The following is a 15,799-nucleotide window of genomic DNA, read 5'->3' on the forward strand; positions in this document are numbered from 1 at the left end:
ATTCAATAACCTGTTTGTAATTTACCGCTGCGTGTCCTGGGCTTCATATAGCATTGACAACACGTGGTAGGCCTAATATCTAAATAACTTTGATTTTGTGTCAGAAACGATGCTTGTGGAAAACCACAAGTTGCAGCAGTGCAAACAGAAATATAGTGAGTACACAAGTTCTGACATATACTGCTTTATTCATGATAAGATCAGTAACGTGCATTATTTTTCGTTTGATTGTTATTAATATTAAAAGAACAAAGTTGTTTCCGGTTGAGGAGTATGCTTAAAGGACCCCGGCCTAACTGTTTTCTGGGAGATGGAACTGTTCAGGACAGCAATACTTCTGTCAGTTCTGGTTCTCTCTCAAGGTAACATAGTTTAATCTAATATTTCTACTTTGATTGTATTCAACTATATTATCTTTATTGGCTCTTTTGAAGGAAAGTATGACAGTTGTACTCTATGTACATCAAACACAGCATCAAATGTATTTTAGAATTGTTTGTATGAATACTAAAGATATGCACATCAAAATAGTTGGCAGTGGAGTCACATTTGCTTTTTTATTATGCTTCAACATCACCATATTTTAGAATTAATTTCTGTCTGTTACGTTTTACTCTACTTTTTGACAGCCATGTGTTGGTTTGTTCAAGAAAGTAATAACATATTCTTACAAAAAGGGACTGACCGGAGTGATGCCAATTAGGTGTAGGCTAAATGCTGCATAATCTTACAGAGGATTACTTTACTTGCCAAAGCAAGGAGTTTACTGCAACAGCCAATACGATTCATCGAACACTAGCTAGCTAAAATTCAAAGACCGCTTGACGCAACATAAAAGTACAGGGAATTCAAATCAACCAACCATAGTAAACAAGGATTGGCTGAAACGTAAATGTTTTTGTATGAATCACTAATTTGTCACAGAGTGATACATAAACAAAGTGATAGTTCAAAATGATTTGCTTTCCGAGGAGGAGAGCTGTGTCATGGGTTAAAGCATGAACAAACTATTTTGCTTCACGAAGATGATTCATTATCTGCATTGATTCCTCAAACATTGCTAGTGTGAAATTGGTTTTAATTCAACATTGAGCCACAGATGTTATTCATGGCATATCCATCTAACAACTAAATTAACCAATTGAGGCAGTTGATAATAGCTATTATGAAATCCAACGTAAATATGGTGATTTACAGACTCCATATTATATCCTTCTAATGGGACTATTGTGTAGCCACCTTGAAATACCATCAACAGACAGTTTACAAAATGGAAAAGATTATTCTGATTAGAGCCAAATTCAATAACCTGTTTGTAATTTACCGCTGCGTGTCCTGGGCTTCATATAGCATTGACAACACGTGGTAGGCCTAATATCTAAATAACTTTGATTTTGTGTCAGAAACGATGCTTGTGGAAAACCACAAGTTGCAGCAGTGCAAACAGAAATATAGTGAGTACACAAGTTCTGACATATACTGCTTTATTCATGATAAGATCAGTAACGTGCATTATTTTTCGTTTGATTGTTATTAATATTAAAAGAACAAAGTTGTTTCCGGTTGAGGAGTATGCTTAAAGGACCCCGGCCTAACTGTTTTCTGGGAGATGGAACTGTTCAGGACAGCAATACTTCTGTCAGTTCTGGTTCTCTCTCAAGGTAACATAGTTTAATCTAATATTTCTACTTTGATTGTATTCAACTATATTATCTTTATTGGCTCTTTTGAAGGAAAGTATGACAGTTGTACTCTATGTACATCAAACACAGCATCAAATGTATTTTAGAATTGTTTGTATGAATACTAAAGATATGCACATCAAAATAGTTGGCAGTGGAGTCACATTTGCTTTTTTATTATGCTTCAACATCACCATATTTTAGAATTAATTTCTGTCTGTTACGTTTTACTCTACTTTTTGACAGCCATGTGTTGGTGTGTTCAAGAAAGTAATAACATATTCTTACAAAAAGGGACTGACCGGAGTGATGCCAATTAGGTGTAGGCTAAATGCTGCATAATCTTACAGAGGATTACTTTACTTGCCAAAGCAAGGAGTTTACTGCAACAGCCAATACGATTCATCGAACACTAGCTAGCTAAAATTCAAAGACCGCTTGACGCAACATAAAAGTACAGGGAATTCAAATCAACCAACCATAGTAAACAAGGATTGGCTGAAACGTACATGTTTTTGTATGAATCACTAATTTGTCACAGAGTGATACATAAACAAAGTGATAGTTCAAAATGATTTGCTTTCCGAGGAGGAGAGCTGTGTCATGGGTTAAAGCATGAACAAACTATTTTGCTTCACGAAGATGATTCATTATCTGCATTGATTCCTCAAACATTGCTAGTGTGAAATTGGTTTTAATTCAACATTGAGCCACAGATGTTATTCATGGCATATCCATCTATCAACTAAATTAACCAATTGAGGCAGTTAATAATAGCTATTATGAAATCCAACGTAAATATAGTGATTTACAGACTCCATATTATATCCTTCTAATGGGACTATTGTGTAGCCACCTTGAAATACCATCAACAGACAGTTTACAAAATGGAAAAGATTATTCTGATTAGAGCCAAATTCAATAACCTGTTTGTAATTTACCGCTGCGTGTCCTGGGCTTCATATAGCATTGACAACACGTGGTAAGCTGAAATAACTGATTGGACAGCTGCATGAATACTCTCATAACTACAATACGCATAACTACAATAATTTTTCATTTATCTTAGTTTACTTTGTTGTTGTTTGTCATTTCAGGCTTTCTAAATAAAGCCTACTCTGTTCCGGGGAACTTCTCTGGGTCGAGAGAGACTGATGAGCAGCAGACATCCAATCTAAGTGAGTTCCAGTTTTATTTAAATGGTTGGAATTATGCTAAAAAGATCCTCAGAACCCGAGCCTCCAATCAAGCTTCATTTGGTTCCGGAGGACATTGCAATCTACATCGATCTTACTCTCTGAATACCATCCACCATTCCTTCCTTCCTAAACCCCAAATTCCAATCCCTCGTGCCCATGCAGTCAAATTGCTAGGTGCTAAAGTAGAGGGATGAATGGGTAAGGTGTCTGTGTGCTTCTTAGAGGGAGGAGACACAACCTCAAGCAACAATCCTGCAGAGAACTTGATTGCTCACAAGTCATTATACTGAGATCGAAATGATATGAGGCAAAGGCATTTGTTTTACTATAATGATACAGGTCACCATCAAATAAGCCATAGTATGACAATATTTTAATTGTTCTGAGGGTTATGATGATGATGCGTAAGGCTCCGTTAGTGCAAAGTGGGAGGAACATCCCATACAAACATGCTCTCTCTAACACACAAACAGAAAATAAAAAGAAGAAAAGAATGGGTCAATTGTCATTTGTGTCATAGAGGATATCAAATGGTCCGGTGGAGTCAGATTTTGAAGGAAAATGCTATCAATCAGTTATTCAGTTATAACCATACGACACTAACCTCAATTTCATTCTCTATTTGTTGAACCTAAATTAAGTGAAGACTGAAGTGTGAAATGCAGTACCAAAGGCTCCAGTGTCACATGATTTGAAACCACTGTGAGTATTTGGTCCCGTGGTGTTTCTAGAATCAGGTTGGTCGACTTCAGTGTCCCCCTCCGAATTCACCACCCAGTGACATTTCCACAGGACATGACTCATAGGATGTGGCTGCTCTGCTGAACGTCTGCAGAGCACGGCAACCGATAGGCCAACAAACAGTTAGGGCATTCAATGTGTGTGGGTATGTGTGTGTATTATGCTGTATAACATGTATAACATGTACTGTACATGTGGCTACACTACATGGGGAAATATAAACAGCCATCTGTATTTCACTCTCATATTGATTCTGCATCTCCCCATCCCTCCAGCCATATCTCACCCCCCCAGGCTATCTCAGCACTGCTCTGGGGTTGTCGAGGTGCTCCATCAAGGGCTGTGGAGGCCGGTGACCTTTGACCTTGGGTCTGCAGAGTGGGCCAAAGTGGTGGAGGACATATGTACCAACCTGAGCTGCGGGGCAGTGTACGAGCTCCGACAGAATGGCACAGCTACTTTAAACTATTCCAGCTCAACGTGTCTGAGCCAGTGTGTCTACAGAGACCTACTTGTGGAGAACTGTACAGAGCTCTCATACACGGACTGCTCTAACCTGACTGAGATAACCTGTGGTAAGACCCTCATTGCAAAGCTTATGAGTGGATCGGCACAATTTATCTTGAGCAAGAGTAATAGCTACCGCTGTTGATAAGCAACCACAAACACGTTGTTGCAGTAACGCCTGCAAATTGCATGCCATGGAGAGCCATCGTATGGGCCGTCTCAAGTGTTTTGTGGACGCTTTGCAACAAGTTCCTCCTTTCAGCACGCTTCCATTTTCAAGCTGCTTTTTAATGATCCTGAGTGAGGCCCAGCTTCTATCGAGGTTATCTGATGATCTATGAACTGATTGGTTGATCTGTCCATTCCTCAGGGCACCAGGCCGTGCGATTGGCTGGAGGCTCACACCACTGTGAGGGACGGGTGGAGTTGTGGAGAGAGGAAAAATGGGGAACGGTGTGTGACGATAGTTGGGACCTGAGAGATGGGGGCGTGGTCTGTGCTCAATTGGGCTGTGGCTCTGCCCTAAATGTGAGTGGGGAGGACGGGTCCTTTGAAGCGGGTGTTGGCCAGGTTCTCTTAGACGAGGTGAACTGTGGAGGGAGCGAGAGGAACCTATGGGAGTGTCCCTCCATGGGGACAGTCAACGACTGTGGACACAAAGAGGACGCTGCAGTGGTTTGTTCAGGTAAGCCTGCAGCTATAATATTATCATTGTCAGTTACTGTATTCACAATCATGTCATAGTGTTTTTATATTATCTTTAGATTGGTCTGAATATGGATAGTGCAGTAATAACATGTAAAATACATTACCATGATTGAACATCTGGTGTCTTGGTGGCGAACCAAGTCCCTATCATAGTGCTGATTTTCAGCACGCTAAATGTCGACAATCAGGATTCTGATGATTGCGAATCAAGAATGATTTGGCTCGTGACCTTATCAGCGTGTCTGAATGGATAGCACTGAGTCTCAGTCACACTCAGCACTGACACTGACAAACAAGCTTCAAATCCTCCTACAGTAATGCAGAGATCAGGTGATGTGAGAGAGGTCATAAGCAGAAAAGAGACAGCTGCTTTGCATATGAATTATTGTTATTTTCATTAATGAAAAAAAAAAGAAACACACAGGCCTAAGTAATGCATGTCACTCAGAAAGTAGACATACCACGTCAATACCACGTCGCAACAGCTCTGTCTGAGGAAGACCCTCAATGAAAGATGTTCAACCTGGGAGCCAAGTTCAAGAGTTCCTTGGTGAGAAAACATCCAAACTGCCTTGACCTCAACATGACAACAGTTGTTCGCCACTTCCATGGGTTTTGAATCTTGCATCTAAATGAACAATTTTTGCTAAATGTATAGTGTGAGTTTTAGTGTGTCTGAAACTCCCGTTCTGTCAAGGCCATGGCTTGTTGACCATGTTTCCCATCCATTTCGAACACCTCAAGTGATAGTTAATTATGTAGGCCTACTCAAAAGGCTACATCCATCAATATGTGAGTCCTCCACATTTCAAGTACATTTTTTAAAGAGAAAACGCACACATTCCTGGCAGTAATTGCCAAATGACTGACTGAAATGTCTAACTTTTGAATAAGAGTCAGATATTGGTTCAATAGATCATTAGATACACAGATGGACAAACACAACTCCTCTTGGATTTACAATTTTTGAGCAAATGTTTTTTTTAAGCAAAAATGTTCCCCGTCTTTCAAACAAGAGTGCCTTGAACACTCAGGAGAAGTGAGCCATGCATCTCTTATACATTCTAGTTCTCTAACACCTCTAGGACTTTTCCATTTCCCTGACAGGAATTCCATCTCAACCAGGCAACGAGACAGCAGAACAGAACACCCAGACTTCAACCACAGGTGCCTTCAATAGATGCTGACACACATGACCCTCCATCTGTGTAATAATACACCAAGAGTGCCTGCTCTGCTCATATGAACATGTCAAGAAGAATTTGTTATCTAGTCTGTACTCTGCACTATGATTTGTTCTTGTTTCCAGCAGGCTCAGTTCTACTAGTCACCAGTGCAGAGAGCTGGTCCTCTCCTCCCACAGCTGCTGTCTGGGGCTGCATCGCATTGTCTATAGCCCTCCTCCTCACACTCCTCTCCAATGCTTCACTCTTCCTGTCTTACAGGAGAAGAGCTGGTGAGTCATCGTGTTTCTCTATTTTTCTTTCTCTTTCATTGCCTCAGACTCAACTGCCACTCTCCCCATTTGTTCACACCAACAACAACAAACATGCTATCATCAATGAGTAGTAATTAACACTGAGAAACTGCTTTGTCTGAAGGGTATTACATATTCTTCTCAATGGTTTGCCAATTATGATAATACAACAACACAATGCAATGTGATTCAATACAGTACACAAAGGAAATCACCAAACTGGAACAGTATACATATCACTGGGTTGGTTGATTGCTCATTAAGAGAGTCCCACCACCAGTGTTGTTTTCACACCAACTTAAAAAAAGCAGCATTTATTATTTCACAAGGATGATAATGTTTGAATATGTGCCATATGTGACGGTGGTCTAATTCAAATATTTAATTGGTTTTGAGATGTATTGTCCTTATTTTCTTTTCCAACATCAAATACAACAAAGACCAACAAACCTATTATCCTAGCTTTGGTATAGAGAAGTTTCAAAGGTAAAACTTTCCCTTCATTACTAGCACTTCTGGTTCACCAAAGACAAGATGGCCGCCTGCTGTCCATCCAGTCTCAACACACCGACCGAGGGGAGAGAGTCAACCTTCTCACAGTCACCACGGACACAGCTGATTACAGTGAGTTCCTACTGATGCACTTGTCCTCTCTGTGCCCATTAGTTACTTGCAATTTTAGGAAATGTCTTATTAGTTCAAGTGTCCCATTTGTCAGAATACATTTTCTCTGTGGCCTTTCATGCAGCTCCACAGTACCTTTCCCAACAACCCTCTCAGAATGACACCGACGCCTTGTGTGACTCTGACTATGAAAACTATGACTTCAATGACCAACCCTCTATTGCCATGGCTACTGCACTTGGTCTGTTCATCTTCATAGTTTTGGATAAATAGTGAAATTCTAAAAGAAAAAATATGGGAAGTGACACATGGCTATTAAGGGAGAAAGTGGTCCAAGGACTTGCTCACAGTGCCAACCAAATGGTCTTTTATGTTTTCATTAGTCAGGGTCCTTGACAATGGAGTAAGCACAAGCAGAGAGCCATGGGAAACCACGCAGACAGCAGAGACCTCTGACGCTCCTGAGAAATATAATATTGTTGCTGAGACAATCAATGGCATTGAGAGAAATAACACTGCCACCCAAAGCCGTAAGTTACTGTCAGGTTGGGTGAACCAGATTTTTACCATGATCATATTGTGTCCATGTCCGACAGATTTCTTCTTTGTCTTAAAAGGACATAATGTCCTCTTAAAATCTGGGACTTTACTATAACCGTTTGCAGAATAAGGAATCAGAAAAGTTATAATTTTTTGGAAATTCCCATGGTGACAGAAAAGTTGAATAAGAGCCCTATTGTAACATACTAGCACTAACAACCATTTGTATGTCCAGTGCATTCGCTGGTGTCATCCAGCACATCTTCTGGGGAATGCTATGAAAACATTGAGACACAGGAGAAGGAGCTGCTAGACTCAGGTCAGTTTAAAATGCTCAACGACAAATGCTACAAAAAATAAACAAAATAAAATAATTGTAGTCCAAAAATGCTTTTGTGGAGTCAGTCAGTGCATCTATGAAATCCATTCTCATGAATCAACGTTAACAGAGTAACTGTGTGGAATGCTAACCACCCAGGTCCAGATTTGAGAGAAACTGCCCTCACAGACTTGATCTGTGGAAGAGAGCCATCCTTGGGATCGAGTAGTAGTACATCATCAGGGGAATCCTACTACAACGTGGGGATGGCAGTGGAACAGCATCTACAGTCAGGTCCGTTCAAGTCAAAATCACGAGAACAACAACACCTAATTTATCTGGCTGTGTCTAAACACTGAATGGAGTAGACACAACAGCAAAGGCCTTTTGCACTACAGAACAGTACATGAAAGTATTGTCTTGAAAGTTTTTGGGAGAAAATATGTAGATTCGTAATTACTTCACTGGGAGCACATTTTCTCATTTTCTCCTCAGAAAACACCTATACACATTCCCCTGTGCAATCAACAAGTACACACAAGGATCAGCAACAGCCTGTGAACAGTAGCTTTCACCTACTGAGCAATCAAAATCAAGGTACCTGATATTTCTGATGAGTCTGTGCATGTGTGTTTCAAAGGTGGACAGAATTTCCATTGAACCATGTAATGTTCCCTGCAGAGACTAATTCTCAGTCTCCTTGCTGGTGTCATATTGTGTTTCAAAACCTGACAAATTAATTTGACGACCACCGGTGTAATCCCTGAAAGAAAAAGAACAAATCATATTCAAAGGTTTCTCTAAGTTTATAAGCCAATGTGATTTCAAGTTGTGTCAAAACTAAATTCAAAGAACTAAGGTAGCTTGACAGATGAGGCCATTGGGTATGGGGCATAAACATCTGTGAGGATTTAAATTGTACTTAATTCCTTTAGTTTTCGCCAGATTTACTATCACAGTGAATAATGGAAAGGGTAGTATTCCTGGCAGGCACATGCTTGAATCCAACAGAGGGAGGGAGAGAGAGCAGAAGAGAGAGACTGTCCTCATTCAGATGGAGGAAATTGGCCAACTTTCACTCTAATCTGCCATTAAACTAAAGACACTAATACCCTTTATAGACAGACTTTACAGCATGTTGCCTGTAAATTTTCTTTATCTGCCAATGTTTTTTAGAACCCAATTCATACAGTCCCATTTTTAACACATTCTTGCCGGGATAAGTATTTTATATCTACTGTGCACATGCCGGCATGATTAGGAGTGGGAGTAGATGTGGGTGGATGTTATTTTAATAAATATACACCATCACAAAGAAATCCATTATTAATTTGTTTTTTGGCAGGTCCTAAGAAACATTATAGGACCAATACAATTTATTTTCAAAATAATACAAAATAATGGCATATTTTGAGTTTAATTATGTTACTGGTCTGTGCAGCCTATAGGCTACATGGCTGTGCCATGCATATAAAACCAAGTTATTTTGCTCATTAAACAGAGAAGACACACTTAGGCTACACTGGTCACAGTCAACACACATTTTATAGCAGGCTGAGAATATAATGAAATATAACAGAATAAAATCCAGAATATTTTTCCCACACAACTTGCGTCACGGCAACGTCATATAAAAAAAAAAGTGATTTTGAAACATAGTCCAAGGCAAGCCCATGCTTTTTTGATCCACAATCCTCACTTCGCTTTGATAGGGAGCAGGCGTAGGGTCTTACATTGAGAGTCTTCGTCATGATACCCATAGAAAATAATAGCAATCTATACTTTCAAAAGCATGAGTCTCCTGTTCATATTTCACCACTGCTGGCTTTTGGAGTTGCCTATATGCGACCTAGCATAACAATAGGCCTACGCTTGATTTAGGGTACATTATTGCATACTAAATGTTTCTAATCAGTGATAGATGAGCAAACAAATAGATGAGTTACCACCTCTACTTATTTGGCCAGCCAGAGAATTAACCAAATATAGATGGAGATTCAGGTGAAACAAAATCACATTGACAAGTCACAGGCTTTTGGTAGGGAGTAGAACAGGCTACCAAGCCACTGAAGATTAGTATTTTTCTCCGCTCATACAGGAGTAATTAAGGCTTAGTTCTCTAATTGTACTTTTTTGCTCATTAGAATTGTTTATTTATTATTTAATTTCGAATTATTAGGGGGTGCTGCATCACCCTCAGCACCCCTATTTCCTGTGGCTATGCCATTAATACAAAGGGGTGATTTAAAATGTTCAAACATTGATGCATTATCATTAAGGGTAGGTTCCCTTGACAAAGATTAAGCTTAGTCCTTGACATTAAGTCATGTTCAATGGCGGCACCAGGTACCCGTATTCCCCTACATGGATCACAACTGTGCAGTAGATTCTAGAGTCATGTACTGTCTAATGTACATTGCCTTCATAAAGTATTCATACCCCTTGACATATTCCACTTTGTTACAGCCTGAATTCAAAATGAATGACATAAATAAAAACACACAATACCCCATAATGACAAAGTGAAAACATGTTTTCAGAAATGTTTGCAATTTTTTTGAAAATTAAAAATCTATTTTAATTTCAATAAGTATTCACACCCCTGTGTTAATACATGTTAGAATCACCTTTGGCAGTGATTACAGATCTTTCTGGGTAAATCTCAAAAATCTTTGCACACCTGGATTCTACAATATTTGCACATTATACTTTCTTTAAGTTCTTCAAGCTCTATCAAGTTGGTTGTTTATCATTGCTAAACAGCTATTTCCAAGTCCGTCCATAGATTTTCAAGCCGATTTAAGTCAAAACTGTAACTAGGCCAGTGTATATTTGGCCTTGTGTTTTAGTTTATTGTCCTGCTGAAAGGTGAATTTGTCTCCCTGTGTCTATTGAAAAACGGACTGAACCAGGTTTCCTCTAGTATTTTGCCTGTGCTTATCTCCATTCCGTTTTTTTTATCCTAAAAATAACTCTATTCCTCACTGATGACAAGCATACCCTTAACATGATGCAACCACCACCATACTTGAAAATATGAAGAGGGTACTTAGTGATGTGTTGGATTTGTCCCAAACATAACACTTTTAAATTGTTATGAATTTGTTAAAATGTCTACAAACATAATTCCACTTTGACATTATGGGGTATTGTGTGTAGGCCAGTGACACAAAATCTCAATTTAATCTATTTTAAATTCAGGCTGTGTAACAACAAAATATGGAAAAAGTCATGGGGTATAAATACTTTCTGAAGGCATTGTAGATGCAATTGCTGAAAACATGTAGCCTATTGTGGATGTATGTAGATGGTAATGTAAGTCTTTTATACAGATGATTCAAGCAGCTCATCCTCCTCTGAGCTTTATGAGAACATAGAAGTCCAAGATGAAGAGGGGATTGGTGATGCTACTGTGAAAGAAGACCCGGACCAGTCTCTTTCTGACAGTGACTACGATGACATAACAAATTACTAGCATTTCATCAAACATAGCAGTGAAGTGAGAACTATAAAAACAGAGTCATTTACATTTTAGCAGATGCTATTATCCAGAAAGACATACAGGGGCAATTAAGTGTAATTGCCTTGCTCAAAGGTAGACAGATGTTTTTTCACCTCGTTAGCTTGGGCATTCGAACCAGCGACCTTTCTGTTACTGGCCCAAAGGTCTTAACCCCCTTCGCTTCTCCACTGCACAGAATGACCAGCATTGTCAACAAACTGCACTGTCACTGATATTGATTTAATACGGTGACCTGAGCCACACAAAGCACAGTCAATGCACATCAAACTTTTTAAACTTGAAATTCAATTGTGTTAATATTATCAAGGAGAAAAAGTGCATATAACATATATTCAACTATGACTAAATGTGAATAGCCTAGTCTATACACGCATATGCAGATGTTTTGTACATAATATGAGCACATTTTTTACCATCCAAAATACCTACTTCTGACTGGGCTATCACAACAAATCCCATGAATGGATTTGGAAGTTAAGCTTTTTTATGGTTCCCTAATGATGAATAAATTAGTACATATTTAATCAACTATCCACAGAATACTTCATTTGATTATGATTCATTTATAAAGTATCAACTACTAGATTGCCAGAGTGAAGTAATGCTTTTATGTTTAATATTTTATGTCTCAATGTCTAGCACAGATGCATCAGGAAAGGTTTGCATCATTTAACTTCACACTAACCTCACCTTCATATTATACACAATACATGAATGGTAAGATCAGAAATCACTGAACAGAGAATGCATTTGACTCAAACTCAAAGGGACAGAAGAGGAAATAAACAAAAGGACAAGGGAGATAGAAACTAAGATAGAGAAGGAAAGGCTACAGAAAAGCATGTAACATACTTTTTTTATTTTTTATTTTTTATACATAAGACTCATTCAATTTAGCCTCATCTTTCATAAGTACCGTTTTCACACAAATATGGTCTGGCATATACCTGCTCTTAAAACTGAGCTAGCTAAAATCACATCTCTAAAGATAGCAGAAGACCTACTTTGTTCATTTACCTTTAAACCCAGAACACACTAAATGTAATGCAGAGAAAGACCTATATCATTCTCAAGGCAGAAAAATATGTGTTGGGCTGTCTATAACAAGAGGACATTGGTTTTCAAGTAACTGCAAAGTGGTGTGTGTGTGTGTGATAGAAAGAAGGCTGTCACATGTCATGCTTCCCACAGACCCACTTGAGCTGGTGCTGTTCTCTCAGGTCGGTGAGGTCTCGAGCAGAGTGCCAGCTACACTGGTAGGCGTGCGCCTGCGCCCCTTTTCTTCTCCTCAGCTTGGCCCGCAGCTTCTGACAGTCTTGCATGTTGCTCCTGCAGAGATACAAAGAGACAAGGCTGGTTAGCTAAGCAATGAGCTAGATGAATAGATTAATTTCTCTCACAGTATAATACTGGTATATAGAGTTATAGATAGGATAAGTAGTACTAAATTCACAAAGTACTTGACACAAATTGGTCATGTGCATGGAACAAAACCAGCCTCCAAGAACCCTTGAAATATTGTTGAATGATTGGAAATATCACAAATATTCCAGAGTTAACCTGCAATTTACAGCTGAAGGAATACATTTGAGTGGAAAGACAAATTAGACAAGACACAATGGACATGGAAGTTTGATGGTAAGCATGTCCATACTAAAGCTTAATTTCTGCATCATTTGCACAATACGTTACGTTGCATTTAACAAGCACATTTGAATGATAAATGAATCCTGAGCCCTAGTCTCTCAGAAACTTAGTAAAACCTCTATACTCCAGCACAAAGCCTGAAACCACCAAGTGTCCACCAGAACAGATCAGAACACCGACAGGAAAACCCACAAGCTTGGAACATCAGCCACTGCGCATTCTCTAGGAAAACAACGTGGTAGGGTCCATGTGAGTACTCCCTGCTCGCTGTTCTTGCACTGGATTTTCACTAGGCCTACTACCTCCATTTTGTCAACACAAAAGTCTGGATTCAACAAAGCTGTGCTGCTGCAATCCTACACTATGAAACATTTTTCAAAAAATGAAAGGCACTAGCTACAGTATATTTTAGATGAAAGAAAGAGGCTGTTCACAAAGCATACGCTGCTCCAAGTGCCATAATTTACCTGCACCAAAATACCAACATTGTGATTGCGATAGGCTTTGTTGTTTTTATATTTTAAAATGTTTTTCTCCCATTTGAGCACAGCCCTTCTGTCTATTGTCTTAGTTTGCATTTCAAGTCGACTCTCACCAATAGTATCAAATTAGTGTAGCCTAGAAGAATTGAATTCCTGTCTTTGTGTTAAGAGCACCAAATACCCACGCCTGCATACTTACAGCGTTACTGTTGTAACGTCTTCCACTTCACTGCATTAACTAAGCTTAAGTGTCAGTCTTTGTCATCATGGGCAAGCTCTCTGTCAGTGAAACACAATATTGAACCAGAGAGGCACCCAAGGTGGCATTGTTGTGTTGTTTGACTGCCTTTATAAAAGTCTGTCTCCATCCACTAGTACCAGTTGTCCTATGAAATTCCTATCTGCCATGCACTGATCTCAGAGCATGGTTAAAAAAAGTTTTAAATTAAACCACTGTGTATTCATACTCACTTTGAAAAAAAATTACCCGTTTCTCTGAAAGGGTGGATATCAATCAAGGTGAAAGTCATAATCCCCATTTAAAAGGTATTTTACATTAAGAATCAAATGAAGATTATTCCAGTTTATTTTCACGAAGTCCCAAAATAAAAGGTTTACACTGCCTTCTTCTGTTCAAATCTGAGATATTTGGGATTTGTGGTTTTCTGTAACAACTTCAAACTTGTTTCAGGATAATAACAATATTTAAATTCTGCAAAGAGTTTGTTAACCCATAAAGATACATCAGGCCCAATGAGAGGAGGCTCACCTGAAGAATAGGTCATCACAAGAGGGGTCCCATTCATGATCGTCAAACATGGCCACCCGAAAGTCACAGGAGATACATTTCAGCTGGTCCCACGACCTGTCAGCACAGGTTAAACAATGAGTCATATTAAAATGTGATCCATACTTACACACAATTAACATTACAACAGGGTTCCCCAACTGGTGGCCTGCAAGTGATTTTATTTGGCCCCCCACGTTTTCTGAACAAAATAAATAAAATATATTTTATCATTTTATTGTTGGACATAAGACTGTAAAAACGGAAATCTGTTCCAAAGAATTCCCACGCATAATATAGAGATATACAGTATGTGATCATACACAAATGTAAGCAAGATTAGAAATTTGTCTGTTTTAGTTAAATATTATATATGTTTGGGCTTCTTGCGGTCAATTTGCAGTGGAGTTATTTGAAATTATTCGTAATTATGTTCCGGCCTCCTGACCATCCACTCAAGAAAATAAAAAAATCGGCCCGCGGCTGAATCCAGTTGATGACACCAGCTCTACAATTTAACAGCACTTTTAACCTTTGTGAAACGGCTGTTCCTACACCATTTGCAATGGAGCTACCACCAAGGAAAACTGGGCAGCACCTGCTCACATAAGAACAAATAGGGATTGAAAGAGAGCTTTTATCAAATACATGCTTTACCAAAGGCTCACTACTAGACTTTATGGCTTCCCGTGAATGACCATTTTGGTCTTCCTAAGATAATGACAACTGTAAAACATACAATGACATTCACAGCATGCAACAGAGATATACAGATGTCTTAGATAACATTTACTGAGTTTCAATAATAACGTCATATGAACACATTGACTTTTTGCAGTATACCACTGACAGAATGATACAGAGAGATATTATGATTCAACAGGCTGCAAAACAACCCGTTGTCGGCAGGATTCGAACCTGCGCGGGAAGATCCCAATAGATTTCTAGTCTATCGCCTTAACCACTCGGCCACGACAACTGCCTACATGTACGACTACTACCAACCAACTATGCTCGCATGAATAAGTGAGGTTCTTTAAAGTTGAGTTATTGGCAAACTTACTTGCCTGTTGCCTGTGGCAATGACTTCGTCTTTGTCGTTTTAGGAAGCTATCCTGTCTGCAAATGTGTAAAGTTAAGCAAATATGATACTACCTAGAGGGCAGCCCTTTTGCAATTTAGGAAGGCTGGCGTCTGCAACTAATAGCTATTGTCGTTAGTTACGTTGCATAAGCTTCCACTGTCAGTCATAGTCAACAACTTGGTTTGCTAACGTTAGTCCATTCCACCGTACTAGTTAAAGTTAGCCTGTTAACACTTGCATTTTACTACGCACCAGTTTTTTTCCCTCCCCAGTTTGCGTTAAACATTCCCTTGAAGTTGTGGCGTCAACGAAACATTGCGACAGAACTTTGGTTCAACCTCATCTAGTAATTCGTCCCAATCGTCTGCCATAGTTTCAGGGTACTGCTGCTTATTGTTGTCATGAACAGGAGTGCTTGATTGACAGGCGTAACCTCATTTCATGTAGGTAAAGTACGATACTTTGTAGCTCGCGATTTA

The 15,799-nt window shown here is 39.1% G+C and overlaps 2 protein-coding genes and 1 non-coding gene across 5 annotated transcripts; 1 reads left to right on the top strand and 2 right to left on the bottom strand.

Annotated features, from left to right (window-relative positions):
- Positions 1–1,431: 1,431 nt before the first annotated feature.
- LOC139564649 (T-cell differentiation antigen CD6-like) lies at positions 1,432–11,851 on the top strand. 3 transcript variants are annotated; one of them, XM_071384362.1, is made up of 13 exons: positions 1,432–1,661; positions 2,780–2,860; positions 3,898–4,197; positions 4,500–4,814; positions 5,945–6,004; positions 6,150–6,293; positions 6,825–6,938; positions 7,063–7,179; positions 7,322–7,468; positions 7,714–7,797; positions 7,957–8,091; positions 8,293–8,394; positions 11,130–11,851. In XM_071384362.1, exons 1-13 carry the CDS (start codon positions 1,610–1,612, stop codon positions 11,270–11,272), a joined length of 1,794 nt encoding a protein of 597 aa, XP_071240463.1. In that variant the 5' UTR covers positions 1,432–1,609; the 3' UTR covers positions 11,273–11,851. The 3 variants fall into 3 exon arrangements, with proteins under 3 accessions (XP_071240463.1, XP_071240462.1, XP_071240464.1); XM_071384361.1 differs by having other exon boundaries at positions 1,433–1,661; positions 6,147–6,293; XM_071384363.1 differs by lacking the exon at positions 7,063–7,179 and having other exon boundaries at positions 1,434–1,661; positions 6,147–6,293.
- Positions 11,852–11,956: 105 nt separating this feature from the next.
- Positions 11,957–15,597, bottom strand: LOC139564653 (cilia- and flagella-associated protein 418-like). Its single transcript, XM_071384367.1, has 3 exons — positions 15,573–15,597; positions 14,219–14,314; positions 11,957–12,649 (listed from the first exon to the last, which is right to left on the bottom strand). Exons 2-3 carry the CDS (start codon positions 14,266–14,268, stop codon positions 12,490–12,492), a joined length of 210 nt encoding a protein of 69 aa, XP_071240468.1. The 5' UTR covers positions 14,269–14,314; positions 15,573–15,597; the 3' UTR covers positions 11,957–12,489.
- trnas-aga (transfer RNA serine (anticodon AGA)) lies at positions 15,134–15,215 on the bottom strand. The gene has a single exon. It is a non-coding gene; the product is annotated as a tRNA-Ser (tRNA).
- Positions 15,598–15,799: the final 202 nt, after the last annotated feature.

The sequence above is a fragment of the Salvelinus alpinus genome, chromosome 35 (assembly GCF_045679555.1).
Source record: "Salvelinus alpinus chromosome 35, SLU_Salpinus.1, whole genome shotgun sequence".
Taxonomy (NCBI): domain Eukaryota; kingdom Metazoa; phylum Chordata; class Actinopteri; order Salmoniformes; family Salmonidae; genus Salvelinus; species Salvelinus alpinus.

Coding starts and splice junctions, on each gene's coding strand:
- LOC139564649 (XM_071384361.1), top strand. CDS start 1,610: ATGGAACTGTTCAGGACAGCAATACTTCTGTCAGTTCTGGTTCTCTCT. Junction 2,861..3,897: donor GCAGCAGACATCCAATCTAA/GTGAGTTCCAGT, acceptor CCATCCCTCCAG/CCATATCTCACCCCCCCAGG. Junction 6,005..6,146: donor CACCCAGACTTCAACCACAG/GTGCCTTCAATA, acceptor TCTTGTTTCCAG/CAGGCTCAGTTCTACTAGTC.
- LOC139564653 (XM_071384367.1), bottom strand. CDS start 14,268: ATGTTTGACGATCATGAATGGGACCCCTCTTGTGATGACCTATTCTTC. Junction 12,650..14,218: donor TGTGATGACCTATTCTTCAG/GTGAGCCTCCTC, acceptor GTATCTCTGCAG/GAGCAACATGCAAGACTGTC.